The sequence below is a fragment of the Vipera berus genome (assembly GCF_964194415.1).
Source record: "Vipera berus genome assembly, chromosome: 5".
Classification (NCBI taxonomy): Eukaryota; Metazoa; Chordata; class Lepidosauria; order Squamata; family Viperidae; genus Vipera; species Vipera berus.
The window spans coordinates 88,215,987-88,230,583 of NC_138207.1; the positions used below are offsets into that span (position 1 = coordinate 88,215,987).

The 14,597-nt window shown below is 41.8% G+C and overlaps 1 protein-coding gene across 1 annotated transcript in view; it reads left to right on the plus strand.

Moving 5' to 3' along the window:
• CTNNA3 (catenin alpha 3) overlaps positions 1-14,597 on the plus strand; it is a gene marked incomplete at its 5' end in the record, with an annotated part of 847,188 nt that overhangs the window by 631,941 nt on the left and 200,650 nt on the right. The window contains one exon of the mRNA XM_081329881.1: positions 6,269-6,469. Coding sequence (XP_081186007.1) covers positions 6,269-6,469 — 201 coding nt within the window. The remainder of the gene's footprint in view (positions 1-6,268; positions 6,470-14,597) is intronic.

Here is a 14,597-nt window from a genome sequence, read left to right on the forward strand (position 1 = left end):
CCGCGCAAGCGCCAACCATTGACAGCTCAACACGCGCTACAGATGACAGCTCCGAGCTGTCAAAACCAAACGAACCCGATTGGCGGCGACCACGGCGCGGGAGCAGACTCACCCCGGATTGGTCGATCCGCCGGCAGCTGTCAGTATAAATAGATGTCATGTTCCCTTGTTCGTTGCCTGGTTCAGAATAAAAGGTTAAACTGTTAACTAGCTGTCTCGCCTGCTTCTTAGCTAAAGCACTGGCGACGAGGATGGGATGCTGCTTGCTTAGCTGAAGTCACTACCTAAGGGGAGAAGAGATTTTTTCCCTTAGCCGAGCTGGTCACTTGCTGAAGTCACTGGAAGTCAAACTTCCATTCAACGCAAGCAGCGGCACCTCAATTACAGACAGCATGACGAACCACGGCCACATTCGAGAATTCGATACCCGCCACCCAGAAGGCTGGGAATCGCATCTGGGCCAGGTAGAAGGGTACCTGGTAGTCAAGAAAATCACGGATGACCGGGCCAAGGCGGCCGCCCTCCTCTGGCTCAGCGGCCCCGCCGTTTATGATGCCGCTGTGGGGATCTTCACCCCGGAGCCGGTCGCCACCATCTCCTATGCAGACCTCACTGAGGGGCTGAGTAAATACTTCATGCCCCTCAAGTCAGAACTCTACTGGAGAGTGAACTTCGCTCGGAAATTCCAGCTTCCTGACGAGCCAGCAAATGACTTCATAACCAGGGTCAGACATGCCGCACGTCGGTGCCGGTTCCCGGATTTGGAAGACCGAATCCGGGACCAGATTGTCATAGGGCTCAAGGACGAACGGCTGAGGAAGAAGCTGATCGCCAAGCCTGAAATGACAATGACCGATGTGGCTAGGGAAGTCATCGCATACGAAGACTGCCACGGAGACGACCGACGGGTACCGGACAGCGGACCACGGGGGTCCGTGCACCAGGAAAACGGCAGGTTCAGCGGGTCTGAGGACGACGACGGCCCCACAGATATAGACGCGGTGCAACGGCGGTTCGAGAAACTGAGGATGCAACGCAACTACAAGGGGGGCCCTGCCAACAATCAGAGGGGGCCCAACTTCCCGACAAACAGGGCGAAGTGTGCCAGTTGCGGCGGAAGCCACCCTAGGGCAACGTGCCGGTTCCGCAGTGCCAAATGCCACGGGTGCGGGAAGACAGGCCACCTCAAAGCCGTGTGCCGCAGCCGGAGCCGGGAAAACCTGCACGACCTGGAGGTGACAGCCGAAGGTATGGCCCCATATACACTCAGAGCTAGGCACAGCCCCAGAACCCCAGTGTCTAATGTAAGGGGGAGGGCGGAGAAACATACAGTCCACAGCATTCTTAAGCCCAAAATCAAGGTGGACGTCCGGATTCAAGGAATTCCCTGTGAGATGGAGGTGGACTCTGGGTCCTCCGTCTCGCTAATCTCATGGCAAACGTACAAGGACATTTGTAACCGAAGTAGGAAAGGGCCCGCCCTTAGACCCACCAAACTCCGCCTAGCCGACTTCCAGAAAACGCCCATTAAACTCCGGGGAAAAGCTTCCGTCCCCGTAGAGTTCAAAAAATTTAAAGGATCCCTTCCTATTTTGGTGACCCAAGAAAACAGAATAAGCCTGCTAGGATTAGACTGGTTCGAGGCACTAGGAATAGCGTTGACAGGTGTCAACGCCATTCAGCTGTCAAAATTGGAATCCGTCTGCCGACAATTCGCGGACGTTTTTGACAGCTCACTAGGGAAATACACGGGACCGCCCGTATCACTTAAACTGAACCCAAATGTGATGCCTGTCAGAATCAAGGCCAGAAGGGTTCCCTTCGCCTTGAGGGAAAAAATAGAAGCGGAGCTTGACAGATTAACAAACTTAGGGGTCCTCGAACCGGTAGAAGGGGCCGAGTGGGAGACACCCATAGTGACCCCAGTTAAACCAAACGGCCAAATTAGATTATGTGCCGATTATAAAGCGACCCTCAACCTCGCTTTAAACGCACATGCCTACCCGGTCCCGGCTGTCAAAGACATCCTCGCGGCCATTAAGTCAGGCGCCATATTTGCCAAGTTAGACTTGGCGCAGGCGTATTTACAGTTGCCTGTCACCCCTGACACCGCTTTGGCTCAAACAATAGTCACCCACAAGGGAGCATTCAAAATTAACCGCCTTCAATTCGGCATCTCTGCAGCCCCGGGAATCTTCCAGGAAATCATGGAGAAAACACTTAAGGGAATTCCCGGGGTCTGCCCATATTTTGACGACGTCCTAATTGCAGGGGAATCAGAAAATGACCTGGCGGACAAACTAACTAAGGTACTCCTAAGGTTCAGGAAGGCCGGTCTCAAATTAAAAAGAGACAAATGCTCCATCGGGGTGCCCTCAACAGAGTTCTTAGGTTTTAAAATAGACGCTAAGGGAATTCACCCCACGGACACAAAAATTAAAGCTATCAAAACAGCACCGACCCCCAAAAACAAACAAGAACTTCAGGCTTTCTTAGGGTTAGTCAACTTTTACCACACCTTCCTACCGCATAAAGCCTCCATTGCAGAACCCTTACATAGATTATTAGACAAGGGCAAACCCTGGACGTGGACCCCTGAGCATGATAAAAGTTTTAACCTCCTAAAAAACTTACTCTCCAGCAGCACAACGGTAGCCCTGTTTAACGATCAGCTGCCCTTATGTCTCGCCTGCGATGCCTCCCCGTACGGCATCGGAGCGGTCCTAAGCCATTTAACTAAAGAAGGAATACAGACCCCTGTAGCGTTCTATTCGAGAACGTTGTCAAAACCTGAGCGGAATTACGCTCAAATCGATAAAGAGGCTCTAGCTATAGTGGCCAGCGTAAAAAAATTTCATGATTACCTGTATGGCCGACCTTTTACTATTTATACTGATCATAAACCCCTGTTAGGACTCTTTACAGTAAACAGGCTAACACCACAAATATTATCTCCCCGCATCCTGAGATGGTCTACATTTCTATCAGCCTATTCGTACAAACTAGAATACAGACCAGGGAAAACCATGGGCCATGCAGACGGCCTGAGCAGACTGCCGCAACCAATTGTTGACCCAGACCCAGCACCAGCTGGAAGAATACTGGCTATCTCAGAGCTGCCAGAATGCCCCTTATCTGTCAAAGATATCTCCGCAGCTACCGCGGCAGACAAAATCCTAGGCAGAGTCCTAGGCTATGTCACAACGGGCTGGCGATATTCACCCCAGGAACCACAATTCCAACCTTACTTCTTAAAACAAAAGGAATTATCCACCCATCAAGGATGTCTCTTATGGGGCAGCAGAGTAATCATCCCTGACAAACACAGACTTAAAGTACTAGAGAGCCTCCACGAAGGGCACCCGGGCACCGTCAAAATGAAGGCTCTGGCCAGGAGCTATGTTTGGTGGCCGGGTATAGACAAACACATTGAGGCACACGTAGCTGGCTGCTATTCCTGCCAGCTAGTTAGAGCAGCCCAGCCACAGGCGCCCATACATAGATGGGAAACGACAAAGTCACCTTGGTCTCGCATTCATATAGATTATGCAGGTCCGTTCCAGGGACAATCATTCCTAATTGTCGTAGACAGCTTTTCAAAATGGCTAGAAGTGGCGCCAGTAGCCAATACAACTTCCTCGGCCACTATACAAGTTTTAAGGGGATTATTCGCCACACATGGCCTCCCTGATGTTATAGTTTCCGATAACGGGCCCCAATTTACCTCCTACGAATTCCAGAGTTTCACAACGGCGAACTCTATTAGGCACACCACCTCGGCTCCCTTTCACCCATCGTCGAACGGCTTGGCAGAGGTGATGGTAAAATCAACCAAGGAGGCACTACGCAAGATCATCTCCGGCAACTGGCACCAAAGGCTGGCACAATTCCTTCTCTCCCAACACACCACGCCTTGCACAACTACCGGAAAGTCCCCAGCAGAGCTTCGCTGGGGCAAAAGATTGACCACCAGACTGGACCGTCTCCACCCAGACAGATCCCCTCCAGACCCAGAACTGCCCCTCCATCATAGAACTCTCACCACTGGGCAAGCTGTCTGGGCTAGAAACTATGGGGGAGGAAACAAATGGACACAAGGGGTGGTCATCGAACAAACAGGCCCCTTGTCATACATCATTGACATTGGACAAAATATACATATCCGCAGACACATAGACCAATTACGCCAACGCAGTCCTCAAAATATAGGGGGAAGGGGTGACGACGACATACCAACAGAAGCACCGGCGCAAAGGCTGGCACGACAAGACTCCCCTGATCGGAACATACCATTTCAACACCCCACTCCAATCAACGCAGATCCAGCAGAGCCAAACCCCCCACCCCCGGAGCCAACCCAAGAAGCGCCAAGAGAACCAGAACATACTACCGAGGCTACCCCCCGGCGCTCCGAGAGATTAAGGAAACCTCCCACATACCTGAAAGACTATGAATGGGGAAAACCAAAAAAGAAACAGTTGGGGTAAAATCAACTCAATCAGAGGGAGGGGGAAGGGGTGTTGTGTATTTACTAATTGTTATTACATTAAGTTAAACAGAAGTTACAGTGCTGAGGTAAAACCGCGGCAGCTTTTGACAGCTGTCAAAAGCTGCCGGGCGAACCGCGCAAGCGCCAACCATTGACAGCTCAACACGCGCTACAGATGACAGCTCCGAGCTGTCAAAACCAAACGAACCCGATTGGCGGCGACCACGGCGCGGGAGCAGACTCACCCCGGATTGGTCGATCCGCCGGCAGCTGTCAGTATAAATAGATGTCATGTTCCCTTGTTCGTTGCCTGGTTCAGAATAAAAGGTTAAACTGTTAACTAGCTGTCTCGCCTGCTTCTTAGCTAAAGCAGTAATCTTCTCTGTTATGGGTTTGTCTTGCTGTGAGCATGAGTTATTGTTGGTTGAATCTGCTCTGCTTGCCACAGATTATGTCTGCCAACACAAAAAGTGTCTACCTCAGGGGTCTTCAAACCTGGCCGTTTTATGCCTTGTGGCACGCTGGATGAGGAATTCTGGGAGTTGAAGTCCACAAGGCATAAAAGGGCCAAGTTTGAAGACCCCTGGTGTACCCATTAGAACTGAATTGAAGCTTTAACACAATTCTGCCAATCAGAAAGTTTTGTAGACTGAAGTGAATATTTTTATTTGAACACTTTTAATTATGTAGAGAAATTGAAAAGTTGCCTGTAATCCCTGTATTACAGATTAACATGTTGGATAAAGCTTGGCATTTGGTCTGAAGAGAGGCTCTTATATAGAGATGATTGAATACAAATAATGCAGAAAATTAAGGTTACAAAAAGATTATGGGCTGCTGAATAATTATTCTAATTTTAATTACCTTTGTGGAGGCTTGTTATAGATTTTTTCCCCTGACTGTAGCATGTTTTAGCCAATTTTAAAATATATAATACTAACTTGAGAATTTAACTTTTATTTACATGCAAAGCGTATTGGGTATTATTGTAATGTTAATTTTCCTTCAAACTACCTTCCCAGGAGTTGGAAATTAATAATGATAGATTAGGTTGAAAATATAATAACCAAATAAACAATTGAAGCATGTGCTTATATCATATTAAATTACTGTATTAATTTTATTATAAAACAACAACAACAACAACAACAACAACAACAACAACAACAACAATAACAATAATAATAATAATAATAATAATAATAATAATAATAATAATAATAATAATAATAATAATAATAATAATAATAATAATAATAATAATGGAAGGAACCTTGGAGGTCATATAGTCGAACCCCCTCCTTAGGCAGGAAACCCTATACAATTTCAGACAAATGGCTGCCCAATCTCTTTTAAAAGACTTCCAGTGTTGGAGCATTCACAGCTTCTGGAGGCAGGCTGTTCCACTGATTAATTGTTCTAACTGTCAGGAAGTTTCTTCTTAGTTCTAGGTTGCTTCTCTCTTTGGTTAGTTTCCATCTGTTGCTTCTTGTCTTACCTTCAGGTGCCTTCAGGAACCAACATATATCTCCCAAAAAATAGGAAAAAAAGGAAAACTTTGCCAAATGTCCATAAGAGTTTATGGACATTTATGTGTAGATCTTTGAAGAATTCCTTTATATTGGTACAATATATTATTTATATATTGACCTGTACTCACATATGCAATTTTAGCTGCAACATAGATCAATTGGTTTCATTTATTTGTCTCATTGGCAGCAAAAAAATTAGTCAGGGGACTTGGTCTAAGTCACCTTGTGTGATCTCATTTTCTCATAGAAAGTCATATTCTGGAGGATGTGAACAAGTGCATTATTGCCCTGAGAGAGCAGAATCCTGATGAACTGGACCGTGCAGCTGGTGCTATCCGTGGGAGAGCAGCGAGAGTGGCGGACATTGTCTCTGGTGAGATGGACAATTATGAGACAGGAGCCTACACTGAAGGAGTGATGAGAAATGTGCGTTATCTCTCAAATGCTGGTATGTACATATGCATTTTTTCTAAGTTCTTAATTTTTTCTGTGTTTCCATGACGGAATATAAGCAGTTCACCAAAACTGAAATTATAGTTGACTCGTGTATTACAAAATTTAAAGGTATCCATTTAGGAATATTTGCCTCGATTTCTATGTGCTCTAGGAGACCTACGTTTTCTATGTTTGAGATCTGTCTCACATGTTCCTTTATATTAAAAATAGATAAATGTGGCATTTTTAGGACATTAATACTTCTCTCATATAAATACTTTGGCTATGATTGGACAGTATTTGAGCATTAAATTTAGCAAGAATGGTGGATTTCTGCTGCAATCTGTATGTTGGTGCAGTTGAGTTTAATGTTGCTGTTTTAAAATACTGGCACATAAAATCAAATTTCCACTATGCCTGAAAACTCTATGTACGAGTGCATGAAAGTTAGGAGTGGGAACTGGGAAGTCACTGACTAAAATCTCATTTAGTAGGTGGCCATAACAGATCTACTTTATTCTCAGGCTGAGATTATATCTGTGAAGAAGTAATTTGAACATGTGAAATAGCTATTTAATATCACAGAAATCAGAACAAGCACTTTCATTTATTTATGTGCTTTTTATCCACCTTTAATATTTTTATAAATAACTCAAGATTGAGAACGTACGTAATACTCTTTCTTCCTCCTATTTTTCCTACAACAGGAGCCCTGTGAAGTAAGTTGGGCTGAGAAAGAGTGATTGGCCCCAAGTTACCTGGCTTTTCATGCCTAAAGTGGGACTAGAACTCACAGTCTCCTAGTTTCTAGGGCAGCAACTTCATCACTGTACCAAACTTTCTACAACTAATGTTATTTTTTAAAAAAATGGTAGCCCTGTATTTCTTTGTTTTGGTGGGAGGTATCCCTTCAGATTCTCAGGCAGATGATTCCCTACTTCCATCTGTATCCAATCTGCTTAAATAGTGATGCCAAGGATTAAATTAAAAACATATCTCTTCATGTCAAGTGTGTAGTCTACTATTAAGCTAGAGTTCCCCTGTCAAAAACTATGATTATTACTTGGTTTGTGTTAAAATGCAGCTGCTGGAATTTTGAAGAACATTTCCTCTTTCTCACTACAAATATAAGAGTCAAATGGGCCATAGAGATAATCATTCAAATAATTTATTTCCCTTTATGTCCTGAGGCATATACAAACATGTTAATTTCAATGTCTCCCATTTTTCCTTTCCCATTTCACCTCATTATGGTATCAGTTCATTATTTTTCAAAGGTTGGCATAACAATTTGTACGTATTTTCATATGCATTTTTCTATTATGCATAATTTTACAATCAACTCCCCCCAGGAAGTATTGTTCGTTGTTGTTTATGTATTGCATTAAAATACTTTATTTTATCCTAATAAAATATGTCCACACCAAAGGGCAATGGAAGCATGCTTTGCCCTCTTCCTTTGGAATAGATTTTCCCCTGGAGATTGGAATGACCCCTTTCCTTCTGACTTTCAGAAGTCTATGAAACTTTAATGTCTTCTAACTGGCCTTAGGAGTTAAATGATATGGCCTTCAATGGAAAGTATTTTAATTATAGCTATATCAATGGTGATGTATTCATGGGTTTTCATAAATTTATGTGGAATCATTTTGCAATGTATGTATTTTGATGCACTTGGAATTGTTTTTTAAAAACCCCTATCTGTCAGTATCTCCATAAACAAATATCCTTTGGAATAGTTGTCTTTAGTCCATCTATTTATAATGATTGATTGATTGATTAATAATTTGTTCAAAATATCGACCTTCTTTCTCTCCTGTTTCTTCAAAGTGTAATATGATGTTCTCATTAGTTTGATCATCTTTATATTTGATTTGACTTCCATTTTTCACCGTGCTCCTTGACTTTTCTCACTAGAGTTTGCAGATGTTTTGCATTTTCAGCTATCAGAATAGTGTCAACACCGTTCAGGTTACTGATGTTTCTTCCTTCAATTTAAAAACAATATTCATCTTCTTCCAATCCAGCTTTTTCAGTGGCTGTTTTTTTGTATCTATTTCTTCCCATGTCCTTACAGATACTGTTGTAGTCTTGCTTGTTGTCTCCTTGAACATTTCTCAGACGTTCTTCGTTGAGTTTCTTCCTGAAAGCTTTATCTTTCACAGCATTGGGTTCTTTTCTCTTCTTGGCATTGCCACTATTTGTTCTGACATCCAGATTGCTCTCTTCTGTTTCTTAATCCTTGACAATCTGTTTTCACACTTCTCCTTAACAGAACTTATTTTAACTTCATTCCAGAGTTCTTCTAGTGTTGATCAATGAGATTCAGAACTTCAAAGTGATTCCTGATGTTGTCCTTGAAAATGGTGGGTATGTTGTTGAAACAGGTTGTCCTTCTCCTGATGTTGCAGCTTAGCATGGAATCAGCATATGAACAGTTCATGATCTGTTTTACAGTTAGCCCCTGGCCACATCTTTGTTGTTATAACAAAACTCTACCTTTTTAAAACAATAATGCATTCAGTTGTACTCCAACTATAGATATCTGTGTAAACGGGCATCATTCTAGAAAAACAATGATAGCTATGAAGAAAACATAGGAGTGGCAGCAATGGATAAGTGATTCTCCTGCTTCATTTTGGCTTCTTAAGATATGTAATCCAAGCACATTTTCCTTTTTATTATTTCCAACTTTAGAATGCCAAAGTCTTCAATTGCAGGTACCACATTTTACTTGCATGTTGACTTTAAACTGAACTTGATCATAAACCTCATTAGTTGCTTCTTTTTCTGTATGAAAAGTTGAAGCATAAATTTTAAGGATCGTCTTACTAAAGGGTTGTTCACAAAATCCAATCAATATTATTCATTGGTTCCATTGTGACCATGTACTGTTCTTCCTTGTCAGCCTTCCCAGGTAGACAAGACAGGAAACAGAACCTGATGAGCTAACTCTACTTTATTGTAAGACTACATCAGATTTGCAGATGACACCAAACTGGGGAGAAGTGCTAACACTTTGAAATATAGGCTCAAGATTCAGAAGGATCTTGAAGATTTGAGCATTGGACCTTAGCCAACAAAATGCAGTTCAGTGGTGAAGAAAGTAAGGTCCTGCACTTAGTCAGGGAAAACAAATGCACAGGGACAGACTAGCCACTAGGCAATACCTGGCTCACCAGCAGTAACTGTGAGAGAGAGATCTAGGTATCTTAGTCGACCACCACTTAGGTATGAGCTAGTAATGTGCTGAAACTGCAAAAAAAACAAAAAACCATGCAGTCCTAGGATGCATCAACAGAGGGATAGCATCAGGATCACAATAAGTAATGGTACCTCTTTATACCACAACTAGTGGGGCCATATTTGGAATTCTGCACCCAGTTCTAGACACTGAGATACAAAAAAGATACTGAGGTCCTAGAAAGAGTGCAAAGAGAAACAATAAGAAATATAAGGGGTCTGGAAGTTAAAACATATGATGAACAGTTAAGGATACTAGGAAGGTCTAGCCCAGGGGTAGGCAACCTTGGCTCTTTTATGACTCGTGGACTTCAACTCCCAGAAGTCCTGAGCCAGCCAGCTCAGGAATTCTGGGAATTGAAGTCCACGAGTCATAAAAGAGCCAAGGTTGCCTACCCCTGGGCTAGCCTAACAAAGGGAAGGATTAAGGGTGACATGATAGTTGTCTTCTGGTACTTGAGTGGGTCTTATAGAGAAGAGGTGGTTGATTTATTCATGTGCCAGATAGGGGAGTGCCAAGGAATATCTAATAAGGGGGTCTAAATATGTCCATTGGGACCAAAATACTACATAGCCAGTTCTATGCTGCTCCCCATGTTTTTTTGCTTTTTGTTTTAAAGGGAGGGGTTGTGTTTAATTTACTTTGGTCTTGACATCCATGTCACAAGACCTCTAGTAGCAGAGCACATATGCTTTTTAATTCTTTTTTAAAGTAATAAAAACTATTATTCAACAAATGAAAATTTTCTGCTAGAGTTATTCATTTGCTCTTAATGGTAGTCCATGTTTAATATAATGTGTATTAGGTCTAAGATTAACTGCTGAATGATGCTTTTTGCAGCAGCCTTGTAATGTAGACTATCTATAAGAGCCATGGGGGCGCAGTGGTTAGAATGCAGTACTGCAGGCTAACTCACTGCTCATTCCAGGAGTTCGATTCTGAACGGCTCAAGGTTGACTCAGCCTTCCATCCTTCTGAAGTTGGTAAAATAAGGACCCAGATAGTTGGGGGCCATATGGTGACTCTATAAGAGGGCTGTAAAGCACTGTGAAGCAGTATATAAGTCTAAGTGCTATTGCTATCTATTAAGAGTCCATTTCTAGCTAGTAAAGAATGCTAAGGTTAATTTGTGCCAAATCTTTGATTCCACTCTAGGCAAATTTATGCTGAAAAGCCCATTCATGCTATAATCAGAAAACAAGTACCCCGAGTGTATGTAAATCATTCTCTATTTTGACTGTTAGCTTTATGGCATTTGTTTTGTCTGTCACTGTCAATTATTTCATAGAAAAAGACATATTTTTAAAGAGAAAAACAGCAGCACAAAAAAGCACATTCCATAATTGTACAGGATCTTCAACATAAACTGTGGCTTGAAGGGCATTCTAATAGAAGAGGCTATATGTAGCTCAGGGTCAAACTGTGAAGTTCTTGGTGCTCTCTGCATTTGGTTGTTTGCTTGCAGGCATTTCATTATTTGGTTAAGTAATGCCAGTGCTTTGATGATGTTTTGAAGGAATTAAGCAATAGTTTATGTAGGAATATTCTTATTTATTCAATAAAATAGGCTATAATTTTTTATGAATATTGCCTTTAATACCTCAGATTATATTACTAGATCATCATAATCTAGGATAAAAAGGTAAAGGTAAAGGTTCCCCTGCACATGCGTGCTAGTTGTTTCCGACTCTAGGGGCTGGTGCTCATCTCTGTTTCAAAGCCGAAAAGCCAGCGTTTGTCCGAGGACATCTCCATGGTCATGCGGCTGGCATGACTAGACGCCAAAGGCAGACGGAACGCTGTTACCTTCCCACCGTAGTGGTCCCTATTTTTCTACTTGCATTTTTTACGTGCTTTCGAACTGCTAGATTGGCAGAAGCTGGGACGAATAACAGGCGCTCACTCTGTTACGCGGCACTCGGGATTCAACCCGCCAAACTGCCGATCTTCTGATCGACAAGCTCAGTGTCCTAACCCACTGAGCCACCGCGTCCCTAAAATCTTGGATACGTCTGTTAAAACATTCTTGTCTGGATTCATTCAGCACTTCATGCTGATATATAAACAAAATCCCAAGTACTGCAATATGAAAATGAATAGCTTTTGTAGCAATGTCCTTCAGTTTTGTTTTGTTTTAGAGCAGAGCCTGGAGGATGACTTATCTTGATTTTGCTCATATGTTATTACCTCTTTGTTTGTTTGGTGTGTTAAAGCATATGTATTTTTCTTTCTCATCAAATTATTCTTGGCCTTTTGTATCAATGCTCAAAGGAGCTATTGGAGTCTACTACATTTCTTGGCACAGCCTAGTCTTGCTTAAAGCAAATTAAAATTGCATTAGTTCAGATAAAGATTAATTGATCTTACAGATTAACTGTCCTATAAGCCATCACATTATAATTTTAATGGGATTCAAGAAATCTTGAATCTTCTGCTTTGTACTCCTGAAATGCAACCACAGCAGCATGTTTTGTTTAGGCTTAGAACAGTTTCCATAATGCCTGAAATATACTGGAATAAATAAATATGAGAAAGATTGGTATAAATGAACTCTAGTGCTGGATCAAGAATTTCTGTAGATTTGGTAAATGGAAACTGAATATGTAATTTTGGGGCAGGACCTGGAATTCCCCATGTAACAATTTGTTCCTGGAGACATTAGGGTTGACCTGAGGAATATTAGTTCTGCAGGCAACAATGTCATCAGGCCCTCTTCTAATTAGCTTAATACCAATGCAATACTAGGTATACCAGCATGAGGTAGGAGAGGAAAACAATCTTAAATGAAAACTTTGCTTTGGAGTTTTAATATTCTGGAGTTCCCTCATTGGTTATTCTCAGCCAACTGAGGCTTAAAATCCTCCATTTGGGGTTTTTGCAACTATTTTATAAGTTTGCTATGATCTTATCTGTGTGTACTTTGTACCTGTATTGTTGAAATTGTACAGGACTGTTTGATTTCTTATATGCCATTTAAACTTCCTGTATAAACGTTGGCTTGGCTTTTAATCCTCCTATGAAATACTAGCTTTTTGTCTTGTCCAAAGCTGCAGGTACAAAGGTTTTGCCATGATTGATCAAGAGATAAGCCATAACGAAGGTTAATTTATTGGTTTTCAGTTCAACAATCAAGCCAGGGTGAAAAATAAAATAAGCCAAATTGTATAATAGTAATAATCTGCTCCGCAAGAGTTTCAAGGAGTATAATACAAGAGTATAATAATATGGGGAAAGGAAATAGAATAGTGCTTGAAATTTTATAGGCGACTTCTTTTGCTCTGTCTTTTTTCCTGTTCTTCCATGATGGATGCTTGTTTCTCTGTCTTTTCTGATTCTGGAAGTTCCAATCCTTTTTAGTGAACCCTCATTTCCACTGCTGAGAAATTGGAGGAGAGCCATCTTCTCCCAGCTCTGAATTAGAAATAGGTTGGCTCAGAAGTTGCCCAGCTGTGATGATTAGAGACATCTGCAGTCTGGATAGCACTGGAAGTTTCCAGAGTTATAAAGTTTCATCTCTTTTAGACAGCAGTATCTCCAGAGCATCCTCCTACTCTGCAACTGAATCACTTTTTGAGATCTGGTTTATGAACTTCCAATATTACTAATCTGATTATTGACTTTCTTGTTCAACAACTTAGTTCTCCTTGTGAGGTTAAGGACTTTGTGTTGTTTGATCTGTGCTTGTAGTCTGAATAGCCATGGACCAGTTCCTAAGAAATTAATGCCCAGTTTTCAGATTTATATGATCAGAGTCTTATATAGCAGTACTAGATTACAAAAACACAATAGGTTTTTTATTTACTTAGAGCACATTGCAGTCTTCTGATAAGAAATATTATATTGTTATATATTTATTTATAGTCAATGACCCCACAACATACATTATATTACCTGAATGCCCTGAAAACCAAACCTGAAAACAATATTTATTTATTTTTATTTATTTTAATTCCATTTATATCCCGCCCTTCTCCAAAGACTCAGGGCGGCTTACAAGCTTAGCAGTAGCCTTCATTCTATGTAGATGCCTGCTTATTAGGGCTTTCACACACACACCCCCAAGCGGCATTATTACAAAGTCAGCTTAATTGCTGCTGTCCTGAATATCATGGTTGATTTATCTGCTAAAGGACAACAAAAAATCTTCTTCTGAATGCTCATGGAAGTTAGTTTAAGGGCCAAATTCAGTCCTTTAATCTGAGCCTTCAACTTGCCAAAATGGACTGCTATATTCTTGAGGATGACTGTCATTAAATCTCCTTTCTAACCATGATGAAGGCAGCATATTGAACCTAGCTATATAGAAAGTTGGCATTTGCACAGGTGTTTCTAAAATAGGTTGCTGAGGAGAGTCTACCAAATAAGGCTGACCTATACAATTTTAGGCGAGAATGTACTTAGTGGTTTCTGTAGAATCAGATCTACCACTCATTACTTCATTTATGATAAGGCTCTTCAAATCCTATAGAGTTCAGTTATTGAATAAAAATGGCTGCTGGATGTTTAAGTCCATATTTACTCAAAGTTTCCATTGAAATGTACTTTTATCTCACAGGATTTCTCATGTCACTTAGGAGAGATGGGTGGTGTAGAAAATAGATAGATAGATAGATAGATAGATAGATAGATAGATAGATAGATAGATAGATAGATAGATAGATAGATAGAGAGGCTTCTGGTTTGTGCTCGTGGTGCTAGCGGACGTGCGGTGAGAGCTCTCTTCTCTGCCGCCCGGCTTTCCTCCATTGGAAGACCCTGAAAAAGGTCAAAAGTCACCCTGGAGGAGCAACGACCGTGAGGAGGACCTCTGATTGATCGTAGAGGGGCGGCAACCCCTCCGTTTGATCCAGAGAGCTCCTTTGGACTGACGAAGAAAAGATCGGCCATCAACATGGCC